Raw genomic sequence first — 18,238 nt, 5'->3', positions numbered from 1 at the left:
CTAATCACAGGACCACTAGGAAAGTCCCAGGTTAGTGGGTTTAGAATGCCCAGCCAGCATCCTTCCTTCTCCTGGACACCTTCCACTTTTTGCCCTGCCTTCCTTTCATTTCCACTTACACATGTTGTTGGGCCAGTCAGTTCCCCTGTTTTCTTAACAGTGCAATAAGTGTTATTGCTGGAATATCATTTCCTATTCCTTCCACAGTATCTGGAGGTGATGATACCTCCAACTTACCTTTCAAATTATTGTTTGTCACAGTCTTTACTCATTTGGCATCATTTTCTAACTTCCAAGCTCTTTCATAATTGAATGAAGTGTGTGGGCAGCATGGACAAGCTGTACCAAAGATTGAAATTAATATTTGCTAAAAGGGAAATGGCAAGATCCTGTATAGATCAATTAGATCCCCCCCAGTGAGGCCAGCTGAAATAGATGAGATGTCGTTTCAGGTATAAAGGCTTAGTCACTGATCCAGGCAGACCTCAGGAGTAAGATGTGCAGGAACGTTCTGGTGATTCAGTGCCTCCCTGCAGTCTCGGCTCTAATAGCAAGAATCGATGCTGTTCTGACTGCAGAGCAGGCAATTGCATCAGAACACGAACACCTAGGTTCTTGTGAAGTTCTCACCCAAATTCAATCTGGCATAGATACAGTAGTTCATTGGACTGAGGACCTGAAATGGTAGAAAATTCTGTTTTAGTCCTTCAGAGCTTTCATAGAAGTGATCCATGTTAAGCAACCTGTTCTTTCTAAATTCTCCTTCAGGTTTTTCATATGAGAAGGATCCCCGGTTGTACTTTGATGACACTTGTGTTGTTCCCGAGAGACTGGAAGGTAAGTAGCCCCATCTGGTTTGGTGCAAAGCTGGAATTCTTGCCGTGTCAGAGCATCTTCGTCAGTCATCTTGATGCCAGGTTGACAACATTTGCCCAAATCAGGTGAGAAACTTGAGACTAAAGTACCGCATATGTATCTTTATCCTGAACAGGCAAAGTGAAACAGGAGCCCACCATGTATCGGGAGGGGCCCCCTTACCAGAGGCGAGGTTCTCTTCAGCTCTGGCAGTTCCTGGTTACCCTTCTTGACGACCCAGCCAACGCCCACTTCATTGCCTGGACAGGCCGAGGCATGGAATTCAAGCTGATAGAACCTGAAGAGGTAAGCACTGGGTGCTGATTTTTGGTTTGTTGATGTTTGTTCCTATTTAGTTCTCCATCTAGCTTTTTTACTGTGTCAGATGTGCTCTTCTCATTCAGATTCTGGCCTGGCCAATGGGCTTGGCAGTGCTTTTTCTATTACTGGGACAGGCAAAGTTCTCTACTGCAAAATATGTAAAAAGTATTAGTAACCCTTCTGCAAACTCTGGGGAGGGAGGCCATGAAGACTTACATTCTAATAGGGTCTGCTTTCTCTCTTGGAAAGTCTTTCAAGTGTTCTTTCAGTGATACCAACTCTTTTTTGGTGTAAGCCCTCCTATGTCATAGCCTGTGTCAGAGATTATGTGAACAGATTGTAAGACATTTTTGGTAATATAGGTTGCAACTGTCCTATGGTATATTTAAAATGTGGGATGGGGAGGGAGGTGGGAATGGGGTTCAGGATGGGGAACACATGTAAATCCATGGCTGACTCATGTCAATGTACGGCAAAAACCACTACAATATTGTAAAGTAATTAGCCTCCAACTAATAAATGAAAAAAAATGATTCTAGAGAAATAACATTATCAGAGATGAATCAATCTCGATCTCAGAAACCTAGTGGGTTTTTTTTGTTTGTTTGTTTGTTTTTTATTGTAATATCACAGGAGCTTCCCTGATGGCTCAGTGGTAAAGAATCCACCTGCCAATGCAGGAGACACAGGTTCAATACCTGGTCTGGGAAATCCCTACATGCCACAGAGCAACTAAGCTCTGCATCACAAGTACTGAGCCTGTGCTTGAGAGTCAGCCATAACTACTGAGCCCACAGGCCGAAACTACTGAAGCCCGAAAACTCTAGAGCCTGTGCTCTGCAAAAGAGAAGCCCCCACGGTGAGAAGCCCAAGCACTGTAACTAGAGTAGCCCCTGCTCACCTCAGCTAGAGAAAAACTGGTGCAGCAATGAAGACCCAGCCCAGCAAAAACACAAAAGTTAATGTCATCAAGTTCTTACTGTCTCTTTTTTAAAGTATCACAATGAGATAACAAACCTTCCTTATTTTGTTAATAGAAAAAACCTCCCTTATTTTGTTAATAGAGAAAAACATTGTTACCATCTTTTTGCCCAGATTGACAGAAAGGCCAGTGGACAGAACCAATGCCATTTCTTCAAAGGAGAGGATACATCATAGAATCTCCCCTTTCCTAAATATCACAAAGCAAATTAAATCAGGCTCTGGGCTTGCCATTATTTCAAAGAGGTTGATTTTTGTTTGATTTAGAATCTAGAGATTAGAAATGGAAAAGAAATAACTTCCCTGAAAGTCTGACATATGCTTCTTTTGGTAGCATAGACTTGAGCGTTACACATTAAGCCAGAAGAACAAAAAGATATCTTTGGGTTGGTGTGACTGGAATGAGAACAATGCTCTCGAAGGCTTCTGAACAAGAACTGCAATTGTAGATGTTGTTCAATCAGTTCCAGGGCTCACTTTAGTACACCCAAGGGGACAGGTGGGCATGGGGGCTGATAGCAGGAAATTTGGAGGAAGAAAATGGCCTGAAAGTTAAGATGAGCAAAGGAGAATGTGTGAATTGGAGGCTTACGGAGAATCCTGACTGGTAGAGGAAGGCAGGTTTCATTAAAGGCCGTTAGAGAAGATATACATGTGTATATACATACACAATTTCTGTTAAGACTTGTTCTGTCCTCAGAGCCAAAGTTTGGTACTGCTGTGTTCTCCTGAGGGTGTCTTTTGGCTAAGTCGTGTAGAAATGGAGCCGTGTTTCCGGCCACACTGAAAGGCATCCACCCCACATTCTTTTCCTCATAATGTGGCCTGGTTTGTATGAGACTTGAGGAAAGCATGTCACCCAGACTCACTGAGGCTTTTTGAAAGTCAAGTCTGTCATGTGAGCAGCCCTTTTTGATTTATCTCATTTCACAAAAAGGAGCTCTTACGACTTTATTGCCACTGCCTTGGGCCTCAGCAGAGGCTGTACAGCTGCAGGTAAACCTGGTTATGACCCTTTGTAAAGCCGTTATTGAATCTGTTGCTCTCCGACCAATGGTAAAGAAAATGATGAACAGATGGCAAAGGGCCCCAGCTTTCTTAAAGAAATTAATGCTAATCCAGAATGCTCACATAAATGCCAAGCTGCCCAGTCACAGGGGAGTCTCCTGTGGCCTTGCACCTCTGTCAGCTGATTAAACAGCTCTGTTTCTTCAGAAAGTACTTCTTGCCACCGCAGCTTGAAATCCCCGAGCATTCCATGAACTCTGAATGTTCCATTCCCTTAACCCCAGGATCAGCTCTGTTCCAGTGTGAGCTTTGGCCCTAGGACATGCAGCATTTTTTCCCCCACTCTCTAATCTTTGTATAACTTGGCGGGCCCTCCTTTGGTAGTGTCAGGAAGATACCAACTCCTCGAAAAAAGCTGTAAGAAGTTGTCATGGAGGGAGCTTGAAGGGTGAAGCGGAGGAGGAAGCTGTTTGGGACGTAATTGTAGGCAGCTGTGTGGCTGAGTAGTGCACTCTGGGTAATTATCCATAATATCCATTACACTGTGCATGGAAATTGTGGTTTTAGAACTGCGTTTTGGCAGGCCCCCTAATCAAATGTCTTTTGATAGTCATCCAGCTTAGCACCCTCTCAATTACGACTGACTCGGCTTTAATCTGGAGCCATTTTAACTGTGAATCTGCATTAATGAATATTTTGGGGGGTAGGGTTGTTTGTTGAACATGTGGCAGATAACTGATGCCATGGGGAGGTTTAAAAGGACGTGCTGCTTAGAAAGAGCCGCTCCCTGTGCTGCTGTGGCTGCGCTCTTACAAAGAGAGGAAGAAAGATGTGAGTTTTGATTTTTGTTTTGTTTTTAACTCCTGCGGCCTCCATCCTCAAGATGCTGTCAAAGTAACAAATGTGAAAGATGAAGGAAAGAAGGAGCTGGCAGCGAGCTATTGCCTGCTCCCTCCACCCCCCAAAAATGGGGCAGCCGTTATTCCCAGCTGCTCTGCAGTTGCGCCGCATCATGATTACTGCATTAGGAGCAGCCCCGGTGAGGGCTACTGAATCACAGGGCCCTGGCCCAAGACGATGAGTCAGTAACTATGGCTACCAGAGCTGCTTTGAAGTCTACGCATATATAAAACCTCTCTCCAGTAAGCTACTGCATATGCAAGTGACATCAAAGAAAGGTCACAGCTGAAGTTAAATAGTCAAGAATTGTTTTCCATCTCGGGAGAAGGAAATGGCAACCCACTCCAGTATTCTTGCCTAGGGAATCCCGTGGACAGAGGAGCCTGGTGGGCTGCTGTCCATGGGGTCGCACAGAGTCGGACACGACTGAAGTGACTTAGCAACAGCAGTTTTCCACCACTGCAATACAGTCAAATGATGAGGCTGGGCCTCTTAAGGGTTCCTGCATCACTTGTGGCCAACAGCAGTTCAATAATACCTTCATGGTGTTATTTCTTTTGAGGAAAAAAAAAAGGACATGTATTGATTTACCGGGTTTTCTTTCTTACCACTATTTCTATTTCTATTTCTAAACTGTTTTTCTCTAAACAGGGTATGTGTTTTTGCTTAATTTTGCCTTTTTGGTCATTTCAAAGAGTTGAAAGGGTGCAATATGGAGTAAGGCAGAGAACCAGGGTATCGTGTACCGTGGCGCACAAAGCAAATGAATGGAAATTTAACTTTCACGTAGTTTCTTACAAGGGAAAGTGGGATCGTGACTGTTGAATTTTTGTAATATAATTAGGACAGATGCATTTCTTCCTTATCAGATCATTTCTGATATTTATTAAAGATCATCTTGAATCCTAAGTTGAGATGTTGCTTTCAGTCTACCCCAGATACTTTTGAATAATACTTTAAGTGAAATGTGGCTTTATGATCCACTTTTCCATTTGCAGTCTCCCTACTTATTCCATGTTTACTTTTTTTTTTTTTTAAAGGAATGTAGTTATTTTGGTTAAATTTCCAAAACTGACCCAGAATGTTCCAAATATGATCGCTGGTTTGCATGCATTTAAAGGCCTCATATTTCCAAGGTTATTCTACCTGGACAGTCATCCTTATATGTAGGGTTTGGGATGTTGAGATACTTGAGCAGAATTGCTTGACTGTCTTGCTGAACTCCACTAGTAAGTTTTCTTGCTTCAAGGCTTCTTTGCCCAGAGTTCCAATTACATCCCCCCATCACTGCACCTCAGGTGGATCGGGTTGGATCTAATGCACTTCACAACTGTTTGGGAAACCATGTTAATTTTTCATTAAATGGATAATGGTGCTACATGTTTTAATGTCCATTCTGCAAGTCCACTGGGAGCAGGGGATTGGATGGCAGCAGGCTGAAATGATCTGATTCCCTTTTTCTCCATGAACTGCAATACGTAAACATCTCCCAGCCCCTCTCCAATCTTATTAGAATTGAACTTTTGCTCTGCTGGCCCATTAGCAACTCACTAGTGTGTTTCTAATGTTTCAGGAATGACCATTCTAATTATTCCTTATTGACTGCTACAGAAACCATAGCACTTAATGGCAACATGTTAATGGTCTATGGGTATTGGTCAATAATTCATATGTGGAGAAACAGTAGAGAGCCTGCTTCCTCTGGGATGCTAGCCAAGCCCTCTGCAATCTTAAAATGCTAGGATTCTTCCACCTCCAGGTCTCACCTCTTAGCATCCATGACTGAATCATTACCTTTGTTGAATGTTGGTCTTAAGGGAATTAAGTGCTTTTCCATTCAGGTCAGAGAAATGGATCACTGACCAGAGCAGTTGGGTTCTAGACCACTCCCCTGGGATTGGGAGGAAACCCACTAGACCCAGGGAATGAGTTCCATTGCTTTCCTGTCTCTTCAGGTCGCTCGGCGTTGGGGCATTCAGAAGAACCGGCCAGCCATGAACTATGACAAGCTCAGCCGATCTCTACGCTATTACTATGAAAAGGGCATCATGCAGAAGGTGAACAATTATGAGACAATTAAGAGCACTCAGAGAAAATGTCCAGGGCTTCTATAATAAGACTAATGACTTCGAGGAAATGTTAGCTTCATGATTCTGTGGTAGGAAAAATCTGGGAAAAATGAGTTAAAATGAGATACAAAGAGCACCTTTAATACTCTTGGTTATCTGAAAACGAGGTTGTGGAAGACTCTGTAGGAAAATTAGCCTCCTCTGCTTTATTTAAACTGTCTCTACTCACGGAAATGTCCAGATAGGACTTCCCTGGTGGTCCAGTGGTTAAGAATCCACCTGCCAATGCAGGGGACAAGGGCTCGATCCCTGATTCAGGAAGATTCCACATGCTGTGGAACAGCTAAGCCCTCCCATCTATAGAGCCCATGCTTTGCAGGAATGAGAAGCCACCACAATGAGTAGCCCCTGCCCCCCACCCTGCTGCAACTAGAAAAAAACCTGCATACAGCAAGAGACCCAGTGCAGCCAAAGAAAAAAATTTTTTAATTGTCCAGATACTTAGGCCAACTATTATATCCATAAAGGAGCCAGGGAGAGAATCGACTTAAAGGTCTCTGCTCCCACAAGGGCTTAGTTGAAGTCGTTAGTTGTTAAGACACCAAGATCTCCAAATATGTTGGTTTAATACTCTTTAAGTGTTAGGAGTAAGAAAATCTTTTTCAAAAACTAGAAACTACAAGTTAAAAACCCAAGATTTGCAAAATGGCAGCAGAATCACCTGATACCAAGTTGCAGAATAAAGGATGAAGCATATTTTGAGGAAGCCAGAACAAAATCCTTATTGTGATAGGTGGTGAAAGACCAAAATCTTAAAAGCCATGTATAAGCAAAAGATGAAGATGGCAAATCTTTGGTTTTTCTTAACCAGATTTTATACTGTGCTGTTACCCAGATTTTAGCATTTATACATTTAGGCAGTCTTTACATGGTAGATCCACTCAGAATTATATGGTCATTGTTGCTGAGAACTTGTGCTAAAACCAGGCTTATCTTCTTATAGGCAGGTGGTAATGTGACCCCATATTCCTCTCATCTCCTTGAATTATTAAAACTTCATGGATGGTCTTCTGGATAAAACTCAGACTTTAATGCTTCATATAGGCTCTAAGGCACCATCTAACCCTCATATCCTCACTTGCACTTGTCTGCTTCCACTACCACAGCCATCTTTCTCTTAATATGTATTGTTTGGTAAACAAACACTATCAGTCATGTAAGTTATCAAACATATTATAAATGAAAAAACACCTATTAAACTACCATTCTACTTAAGAACATTCCTAACACCTTCCTTACCTGGCCTGGCCAGCCCCTGCTTGTTTTCTCAATCACCTCTTTACTCCAAGAACCTGAAGTTCTCAAGCCGAGTTACATGGTCCCATCTGCTTCTGAGAGCACCTGCGTTCATCTCCATCACTTTCCTACTCTCTGTATTGCAAATCACTCCCTGGCTTGTCAGTATCTGCCACGGGAATGTCAGCTCCTTTGGGGCAAAATTAAGGGTTCGACTTCAGTGCTTGGCATAATTAATAGATACTCCAAAATGGGTTACCGCCCCACCCTACCTATTCCCTCCCCCCCTTTTTTTAAAGATACAATTCAGTGGGGTTTTAATACGTATGCAGAGTAGTACAACTCACTCACAATCAGTTTTAGAACATTTTTTTGTTGTTCAGTTGCTAAGTCATGTCTAACTCTGCAACCCCATGGACTGTAGCCCACCAGGCTCCTCTGTCCATATGGTTTTCCATACAAGAATACTGGAGTGGGTTGCCATTTCCTTCTTCAGGGGATCTTCCCAGATCAGGGATTGAACCCATGTCTCTTGCACTGGCAGGCAGATTCCTGACCACTAAGCCACCAGGGAAGCCCATTAGAACAATTTATCACCCTAAAAAGAAACCCTGAACCCATTAGCAGTCACTACCCCTTTCCCCACTGCAAGCTTCACACACACTCCCCATTCAGTGTTAACACTATCAGGTAGAATTCTAAACTTAGGAAGGAGGGCCATTAGAAAAGAAACCACTGGCTTTGTGATTCCCAACTACAGATCCAATCCAAGGGAATGTAACCAAGACAGTTAACTTGAACTAACGGCAATGAATTGCGCCTATGAACTTGTCCCTAGATTTTCTAAGAAGAGAACTCTGAGAATTAAGCATAAAATAGTACAGAGGAAGGCATGGGAATGAGACTTGGGTGGGCTCAGATCCCAACACTCCCATTTATTTATGCTTTAAGGAAAGTCAACCTTCGAAAGCCTGTTTCCAATGAAAGTGTAGCTAATAATTCTTGATCTAATCTCAAAGGGGTAATATATATGTGAAAATGTCCTAAAAATAGTAACTTGCTATCCAGTGTAAGAGATCATTGCTTTATCATGTGACCTATGAGTAAATGAGAACTAAATGAAAGAGGAGTGGTAGAATACTGATCTGCGGAGGGACTCAGAAAAGCATTAGTTCCATACCCTCAGGTTTTGAAAGGGGAAACAGATTCATAGAGATTGAGACTTGTTAGTGACCAAGCCAGGGCCGGAAGCTGGCCGAAACTCGACTTTCGGAGTTAGTATTATCATCACTGTATCCTCCTGCCTAGCTCTTCCACATGTGAACTGACTCTGGCTGGGGAACCAGAGATTTAACAGTAAACTGGCTTTTAAAAAACCCAAATAGGAATGAGTGATTGTATATACCTGCCATCCTTAATCAAGACTAGCTGGTTCAAGTAATGTTATAATGCATAAAATTCATATAAAGGTGGTTTGCAGTTCCTTCCTCCTCCTTTGTAGCAAAACCATGGCATTAGTCATTTTTAACTGCAGGTAAGCCAAAAAGCAGTTCTATTTGGTTTTGGAACAAGCTTATACATTCCCACATAGCTTCTGAATTCCTAGCCCTGTGGGACAACAAAGCTGTCCTGTGAAGACTGTAAACTTGAGGAAACTGAACACATGGGCTGACTCCTGCATCTTTCGATCCTTACATCTCATAACACCAACTTCAGCATAACCGTTGTTTCTAGACTGATTTTAACAGTAAGGATGTTCTTTTAAGAAGAACCTGAGTTTGATATTCACATACTCTTTTCAGCTGCTCAGCTGTGGTGTCAAAACACTTAGCAGGTAACAGGTCCCCATGGCTTATCAAAATACATTGAAGGATTTGGATAATCAACTATCATTGAGCCTCTTGGTCCCAGGCTGCCCAAGAGCTTGGTGACTTAACAGATATCTCATCCTTCCCTTGGCGCCCACACCCCATGCCCTGTTTCAACTGGGCCTCATCAGGTGCATTTTCTCTCTAGGTGGCCGGGGAACGATACGTCTACAAGTTTGTCTGCGACCCCGATGCCCTTTTCTCCATGGCCTTCCCCGACAACCAGCGTCCGTTCCTGAAAGCAGAGTCTGAGTGCCACCTCAGCGAGGAGGACACCCTACCACTGACCCACTTTGAGGACAACCCTGCTTACCTCCTGGATGTGGACCGCTGCAGCAGCCTCCCCTATGCCGAAGGCTTTGCTTACTAAGTTTCTGAGCAGCTGAGCGGCCAAACCCTAGAGCTAGCAGTTCCCATTCAGGCAAATGAGAACAGTGGTTTTGTTTGTGTTTCTGGCTGTTCCTAGAGCTTGCCCTTTGAGTATTATCTGTCTCCGGAGATAGAGAATCCAATCTGTCTCCGGATTGGCACCCTTAAGGACAGAACTTTGGTGGGGGAGTGGGAACAGGGAGGGGCAGAAAACCACCCAAAGGCTGGTGCCTCAGCTCTTGATCCTGACAAGGTTTCTGGGAAGCGATTGAAATGGGGCCTCCTTCCCATGGACAATATATATGCAAAGCAATACCTTGTTCAGGTTGGTACCCGCAAACCAGGACAGAGTATGTGACAATCTGCATTGATCAAGGACTACTAAATGCCTTTACATAGAAGGGCTCTGATTTGCACAATTTATTGAAAAAGTGAGTCACAAAACCCATAGAACAGGAGGTAAGCTAAGTTGGGGAGGCTCAAACCATGAAGGGTTGCCAAGTATTACCTTAAAACTTGGACAGCTCTTGCAGCTCACTGAAATGTTTCCCCTTGGTCTAGAAAGAAGGGGAAAAGGATGAATAGCTGTTACCCACTCCACGGTTCTCAAATAAACCATTGCTACTCTTGGGAACCTTCTGGCCATGTGGTCACCAAGTAGAGCAAGCCCCCTCTCTCTTCCCAGTCACATGGCTGTGTGTGGATGGCTTTAATTTTAGGAGAAAGTGATTAACACTTTTGACAGTATTTTGTTTTGCTTTGATTCGGGGGATTGTTTTGTTTTGGAAAACCAGTTTATAAACTGATTTTTGTAGTTTTGGTATTTAAAGCAAAAAAAAAAACAAACCTTTTGGTAACTGTGCACTGTGCCCTTTAAACAGGGCAGTGCCGACTTCTGAAGACGCTGCAGCTTGAAAGGGGCTTTGCTGGGGGCGTCCCCTTGGCTGAGTACAAGCCCTCTTTATTGCCTGCTTTGTGCTTTCTGCACCAGACAGCCTGACGGAACATTTGCACCTGAGTTGTACATTTTTGAGGTGTGCAGGGCAGCCTGGACACACCATTTAGATTCTATGTGTATAGTCCCCAGTGTTCCCTCCCATGCCCTCTCTGGAAAGCATATGTACATAATACATGTCATGTCCATTTGAAACCTGGTCACCTGATGGAAACCCTAGGGAGTCTTCCCTGGGCATGACTGATGACAATTTCCATTTCATCCAGTTTTGTTTTTCCTTTTTCTTTAAATCCTTGGACTTTAAACCCTGCATATGATTCAATAGGGTTTGAGACGTATGCGCGACACCAACAGGTAAAACTGTACTAGCGCCTTAGTTTCCTGCCACTTTACAAAAGAGTTCTCTGATCGCTGAATTTTACTGGAAATGTTTTAAACAACCCAGCTAAAGCTACATGAAAGCTCAGAGAGGAAAAGGCATTAGAAAGTGGTAGCACCTTGCTGCCTGCTGTTGAGAGTTCTGTGCTTCCCTTGACACAGCACAGAAACGATGATTATGCTACTCTTGATACACAAAGGACAGGGCTCTGTATTTCTATTGATGCAACGCTCTGTAGTCTCAAACAGTCCCCCAGGTGACCCGGAGCACATTTGTGAAGAGGGTCACAGATAATGGGTGTATTTCATAGCTGTGGAAATACAAGGTTTCCCTCTTGGAAGCTAATTAGCCCACAAAGGTATTGCACCTGTAGCTTGGGCCTTAATTAGCATTGTATTCTAATCAAAGGACTCTTTCCAAATGGTATTTATAGCTTTCTAACCTACACATAGTCTATACATAGATGCATATTTTACCCCAAGCTGGCTAGAGGTTAATTTGTTGTAAATGCTGTATAGGATTTTTTTTTTTTTCCTTTCTTATCTGGGTTTGGGTTTTGTTGGGTTTGTTTGTTTTTTTTTTTTTTTTTTTGATGGATTTATGCTGTCTTAGCAAGTATGAAAAGAATCGTCTGTAGCCTGAGCTCCCCTCCCCCGCTCTGGCCACGCGGCCCGTGCGGTCTCGGGACACAGGATGGCGGCTTCACCGTTGCATTCCCATCGGACTCATGCATCTCCCTGATGATTTGGGGTTTTTCAGTTTTTTGTTTTTGCTTCTTTTCCAGAGTGTGGAAAATCTACAGTGCAGAAAGGCTTTAACCTGCCAGTTGATTTGAAATACTTTTCCCCTACGCAGGGCTGTTTGCATCCTGCCAAGCTGCGTTATATTCTGTACTGTGTACAATAAAGAAGTTTGCTTTCAGTTTACCAAGTGCCTGAAACCCGCATCTTTCTTGCCCCCATCTTAAAGTAAGCGGAAGTCACCTAGCACCTTTCTCTCCCTCCCCTTCTCTACCCCTCTTAGCTGTCTAGCCTTATGACTGTAGAGTTGAGAGTCACCTCGTGCTCAGCTTCTCTCTCCTAATCTCATCTCTCAAACTCTGGCTAAACATTTGATCCAAAAGAGTGGAAGGAAAGTAGAAAGCAGAGAGGTTTTCCCAGTCAGTGGGGAGCTGATACCATCCCATCCCTCCCGTCGAACCTACCTACTCGCCAACTCAATTTTTTTTTAAAGCATAGCTCGCTTTCCTCAGGCTTTGGGTTCATTGTGAGATCACTAACTAGGCTAGGACTTTGAGTTCCAAGATATGTCTGGCTCAGCCACTTAGATGAATTCTTGGAAAACCAGATAGAAGACGACCGCCTCTTTTCCTAGTTTCTCCCCAGATTTTGACCTTAAGTAAAAATTTTACTAGTAGTTCCCTCAAAAATGACAGCTTAGGAAAGTCGTGGCTCTTTTGTTTTTTCCAGCCATAGAGAAGCAAAAACCTTTCTTCTGAGTTTGAACCCTGTTACCGAACCAGGTCCATTTTGCCTGACGCTCAGCAAGTCAAAATGCTGAAATGCCGAGGTTTGCAGCAGAGAGAGACAGGAAAAGAAGCCTGAAAACTGCCTCCCGGAAGGCTTAGGAATAAAACATCAGGGTGGAGTGAGACGTGGGGAGCCTGGGAAAAGGTGATTGGGAAAAGGTGCAGGATGGAAATTCTGCACAGGTGTAACCAGGATACAGGCACATTGTGAGGGTGGAGTTTACAGCCTTCTGAAGTCAAAAGGTCACCCATACACACACACCAAAAAAGTCACCCACTTGCACATGCCCAGTGGGAGAGCAGACATGTTTAAGCCATGTGCTACTCCGGGGACATGCAGGTCTTTAAACAACCTTGATTTGGGAAGGCAGGTGAAATGAATTTAACCCACAATTTTAGGTGCATATATATCACTTGGGAAAAGTTTGCAGGACTCCATGCAGTATTAAGCTTTTAGTGCTCTTATTTCACCCTTTTTCTGCACTTAATTTGGGCTTTTCATGGCTCCTATTACAGTAGAGAAACAAGTAGATCCTTTTTTCTAGTCTATAACAGAAGGCTTTCTGTGAGTTATCTGTATCTTTCTTTCACTGTTTTACAAGCCCTAAGTGTAGAAACATCTGAGCCTGAATCAGTGCACAGCCGCTTGAATCGGAGCTTGTGAGGAATGAATGCCTGCCACATAAACCCATTGGCTTCGACAGCTTAAGAGATGCTTGGGGAGAAGGCTGGGGAGCCAGGACAAAGTAAGCCCTGCCACTCAGCTTCACCACAATTAGACGTTAACAATCAGCTCCCCATTCTTCATGGGATCATGATCCCCCTGGGCCCAAATCCAGATTGTTAACCTAATGCTGGAGGTCACCAAACACTGGGCCGCCCTTCTGTAGAGCGCTAGGATAAGAAAGCCTGGAAAATGGGAAGTTTACTCTTCATCGAGGTCTCCTTTCTTGAGCCAAGCCAATAAAACAATGCTTTTTCAGTGGTTAGATGACAGAGAAGTAGTGTGAGGGCAAAAGAATGTGGTTTTGAGAGCCAGGGTATGCACAGCATCTAAATTCTAGTGCAGCTGGAACCAATGTAAACTAATGTGGAAGAAAAACACTCACGCACACAGACAGTCGGAAATCTTGGAGAGCCGGTCCATTGCCCAGTGGTGCAGGTGGCTGGAGCTTAGTGCATGGCTTCTAAAGCACAAGAAAAAGGGAAAAGATCAGAAAACCATCATCATCTGTTAAAATCATCTGTTTTAACACATACATAAGCATCCATCTTACTCAGCAAGAGTGTGTTATACTTGTGGTGTGGGGGTGAGAGACAAGCCCCTGTGTCCTTCTGGTCCCAGCAAAGACACCAGTGTCCCATTTGGAAGGGGCCCCTTGAATGACCAACTTTTGTTTTGCTCCTCCGATTTGAGAACTGGCCCTACACCCAGGTCTTGTTGACCTTGGCAGTGGACCTCAGATAACTAACCTTTGGATAGCACTTCACAGTTTACACAGTACATTTCCATCTGCATTATCTTTCTGGCAGGCTTTCTTAAATGGTAACACTTTGCTGAAATTAAATCTGAAAATATCCATGGCTGTTAGCCTCCAAAATTATGTTCTTAGAATGTTCTCAGTGGCTACTATGAAAATAGAGCTAGACACTGGGAGGCGGAACATGGGGGTTCTGGTTCCAGCTCAGAGATTGATTGGGTTTGACTAGATGATCTCAGAGGGCCATCCTGGCCTAACCTCCTACATCAGTGAGGCCCCTGATGAATTGTTGCTTCCCTGATCCCTTAGGAGGTAAAGGAGAAAGGTGTTCCTTGAGAACTCAAAGCGGGGGTTGGGGGAATGGGTGTGTGTGTGTTGGCAAATTTAACAGATACCTCATCTTTAAACAAACCCTGAAGGTTCCTCAGCCCCACCATTAACGGCATATGTTTGTTCATTCTCTAAGCATCCCCTGAACACCTACTAGATGCCAGGCACTGCTGGATATGGAAAATAAAAGTTTAGGATGACATGTTCAAATAAATCCCTGTTCTTGACCTTGTAAATGTTTAAGTGCTCTACTCACTAGCTCCTATTGCAGCACTACTGGCATCATCTTATTCAGACCACGTACCAGAGACTGAGGAGGCTGGGACATTGACCCACCAACTCTTGCCCTTACTGGTTAAGGGTCATCCCCATGGAGGCCAACCCTTCAATATACTTCCTACAGGAAGGGAAGAAGAGCAAGTGTTCAGTGTGGTGGGCAGTGATGAGGGTGGAGTAACTCCGGTGGGCTGAGGAGGCCTGGAGTAGGCATCAAGGTCTGTGACACTGAACACTTGTAGGTCCTTGTTTTGTCATACTTAAGGTGGGTGGGTGATCCTTTGCTTCCATTATTCCATTAATAAACATATATCAAGTGTCTATTGTGCAGGGACCACCCAGTGGGTAGGGACTACCCGGTGAAACCCCCCACCCCCCCTAAAGAGCTCACAGGCTAGTGGGGAAACATGTGTCCACCTGAAAGTAGAATACTTTGGAGAAGGAAATGGCAACCCACTCCAATATTCTTGCCTGGAGAATCCCATGGACAGAGGCGCCTGACAGGCTACAGTCCATGGGGTTGCAAGGAGACACAACTTAGTGACTAAACCACCCCCATCCAATACATAGTGTCTATTCTATGCCAGGTACTGCTCTAGGATTACTGGAGGGGTGGGGGCAGGAATAGAAATCTGTGCTCTCAAGGATCTTACATCTGGGGAAGGGAGCAAAAAAACAAAACAACTGATAGCATTTTTTAGATAATGTTGAGTAACTTATGGAGAGAAATTAAGCAGAGAAGGGATGTGATGAGTGGTGGGGATGGGGGGGTTGCAATTTTAAATAGGAAGATCATGGAAGACCTCACAGTTGAGCAAAGAGTTGACAATAAATAAAGAGCCAGATGGTTATCTGAAGGAAAAGCAGGTAGACAGAGGGAAGAGCAAAACCCCGAAACTTTAAACATGCTTGGACTATTTATGGGATAGTAAGGCCTGTGAAACAGGGTCAGAAGGAGTGAGACAGAGCACAGAGTAAGAAAGTCAAAAAAGTAACTGGGGGTGTGGGTATCATCTGGGGTCCTATAGGTTTTTTTAGGACTCTGGCATTTACTCTGTTAATGCTTAGCTGTTAAGAGATTTTGAGCAGAGAAGTGACATGATCTGATTTATATTTTAAAGGATCACTGGCTGCTGAGTTGAAATCAATTGCAAGAGAGTGAAGAAGTAAGCAAGACCAAGGAGTAGGCTGTTGCAATAATCCAGGTGGGGCAAGATGATGTTCTGGACCATAGCACATGGAGGGCATGATCTGGATTTATTTTTAAGATAGAGCCAATAGGTTTCGAATGTGTAGAGTGAGAGGAAGAACGGAGTCAGTTATGACTCCAAAGCTTAGGGCCTGAGCACAAGGAAGTATGAGGTGCCGTTCACTGAGATAGAAAAGCCTGAGGAGGACAAATGGAGGGTGGGAACAGGGGAAGAAGAGGCACTCTGTTTTGGACATAATAACTTTGAGATGCCTATTAGAAATCCAAACGGGAATGTCAACTTTGGATATACAAGTCTGGAGTCCAGGGGAGAGATCCAGACTGGAGAGAGAAATTAAGTGCCATCATTACGTGAGAGAGTGTTTAAAACTGAAACTGGGTGAGACCACTAAGGCAATAAGTCTAGATAGGAAAAAGAAAGCCCAGAGACACTCCAAGACTAAGAGGTCAGGGAAACGAAGAACCATCAGAAGAGACTGCAGGAGAGTGGCTGGTGAAGTAAGGATAACCAGGAGGGTATTTCCAGGGGGCAGAAGATCAACTACAGCAGGTGCTTCTGATGTGTCAGGCAGGGTGAGGATGGGGACTGAGTTGACAACACGGAGGTCATGGGTTACTTGCACAGGCCATTTCTATGGAGTAAGAGAGATAATAGAGAGCTAATTGATGCTACTAGAGAGCCAAAGGAGGTTTGCATTTAGTCTCAGTTGGGGGCAGAGATCAAAAAAAGCTCCGTGGACTCCAGAATCCTGGGTTTGAATTCAGCCCAGTCCCCCTCACTAAGCCCTTCCATTCTCAAACTCTCAAAATCTGAGAGGCTTAGGAATCCTGGCCAGTATCCTGCCCAGAAGGTATAGGGTGAGCCATTTGAGGATAAGAGAGAAGAAATGAAGATGCTGTTACCAACACCTTTCCCATCCCAATGGGACTCTATTCTTGTTTTGTGCTCTCAAATTTCTTTTTCTGAAATGTTAAGTGTTTTTTTTAAATAACTTTTTTTCATATTACACAATTAGCATATGTTCCTTGTAGAAAAACAGAAAAAAAAAAAAAAAAAAACACCATAGCCCAAATTTAAAACTACTCTGAAAACTCAACATGGAGACCATAGCTAACACTTTACATCTTTTCAGAAGGCTTTTCTCTGTAATGTTATTCAAATGGAAAATGTGGCTATACCATATATTATACATAGTTTGAAATTTATTTTTAACCATATATTTTAAACATCCTTCCATATTATGAAATATTCTCCTGTAATTCCTGACCACATACTATCCCTAAGTTCACAAGTCATATGACATAGTTAAGCAATCCCCTTTATTGGAGATTAAGGCACCACAAATATACATCCAAAATCAAGCCAAGTGATGTCCATCCCTCAAAATCAAATTAACAAAAAATAATAATTTGAGCTTTTCCTAGTGTTCCCAATTAGCAGCCAACTCCTATTAATTTTATCTTCTATTAATAAATATTTCTCAAATCTACCTCCATCATCACTATCGTTATCAATTCACCATCATCTCTCACCTGCACTTTTGCTATCACCCCTTAACAGGTCTTACCACATCTACTCTTACCCCATTCCCACCCTTCTCCATATTGTAGTCTGAGTGATTTTTTTTAGCCCAACTCATTCCATTTCTTGAGACTTTAATGACACCCACTGGAATACCTAAAATTTAAAAAGACTAACCACGTGAAATGTTGGCAAGTATGCAATACTGGTAGGACTGTAAAATGGTACAGCCACTCTGAATATCTGTTTGATAATTCCTTTTTTTCTAGAAACAAGTAACATTTTGAGTTGGTAAAATGGTTGTTTGAACACACATTTCTGGTATCTGGGACAGAGAACCAAATATCCATTTTTGTGTAACTCATGCAGTATTGGTTTCATCTATGCCACCTCTCTTACCTAAGTATTAAAAACATTTGACACTGTTCTTCTACGTCTTCACAACATACCCCTGTGAGGTGAGCAGTATTGACCCCATTCTACAGATGGGAAGGTCTAGGTACTGAAAGAATCAGTGCCTCCTCAAAAGCCACGTGGCATGGCATGGTGTGGCGTGGCAGCACTTCAGTGTTTGGCAATTTCTTATCAAAGTGAACATGCATCTGCTCTATGAGGAGCAATTTCAATCTGAAGTATTTATGCAAGAAAGAGAGAAACATGTGTTCACCAAAAGACCTCTGCAAGAACGTTTGTGTAAGCTTTATTCCCATTAGCTACCAAAATAACCCAAATGTCCACCAACAGGAGGGTATCCATACCACAAAATACTACTCAGCAATTAAAAAGAAAGAATGAACCGTGATATTCTTAGTTGTAGCAACGCAGCAAGGGATAAGTGGTAGCAAGGGATGGGTGGGCATTTTATTTTAATGCTAATTCCCCCCCCCCCC

At 43.3% G+C, this 18,238-nt stretch overlaps 1 protein-coding gene across 1 annotated transcript in view; it reads left to right on the top strand.

Annotated features, from left to right (window-relative positions):
- ETV5 (ETS variant transcription factor 5) overlaps positions 1 to 11,927 on the top strand; it is a 58,399-nt gene extending 46,472 nt beyond the window's left edge. Inside the window, exons 10-13 of the mRNA XM_061166767.1 lie at positions 769 to 837; positions 992 to 1,161; positions 6,021 to 6,122; positions 9,447 to 11,927. Of these exons, the coding sequence (XP_061022750.1) occupies positions 769 to 837; positions 992 to 1,161; positions 6,021 to 6,122; positions 9,447 to 9,668 (563 nt within the window). The 3' untranslated portion in view covers positions 9,669 to 11,927. The remainder of the gene's footprint in view (positions 1 to 768; positions 838 to 991; positions 1,162 to 6,020; positions 6,123 to 9,446) is intronic.
- Positions 11,928 to 18,238: the final 6,311 nt, after the last annotated feature.

Source organism: Dama dama, chromosome 19, assembly GCF_033118175.1.
Source record: "Dama dama isolate Ldn47 chromosome 19, ASM3311817v1, whole genome shotgun sequence".
In the NCBI taxonomy this organism is placed as follows: Eukaryota; Metazoa; Chordata; class Mammalia; order Artiodactyla; family Cervidae; genus Dama; species Dama dama.
The sequence above is the reverse complement of the archived record's forward strand: the minus strand, read 5'-3'. Positions and strand labels throughout refer to the sequence as shown.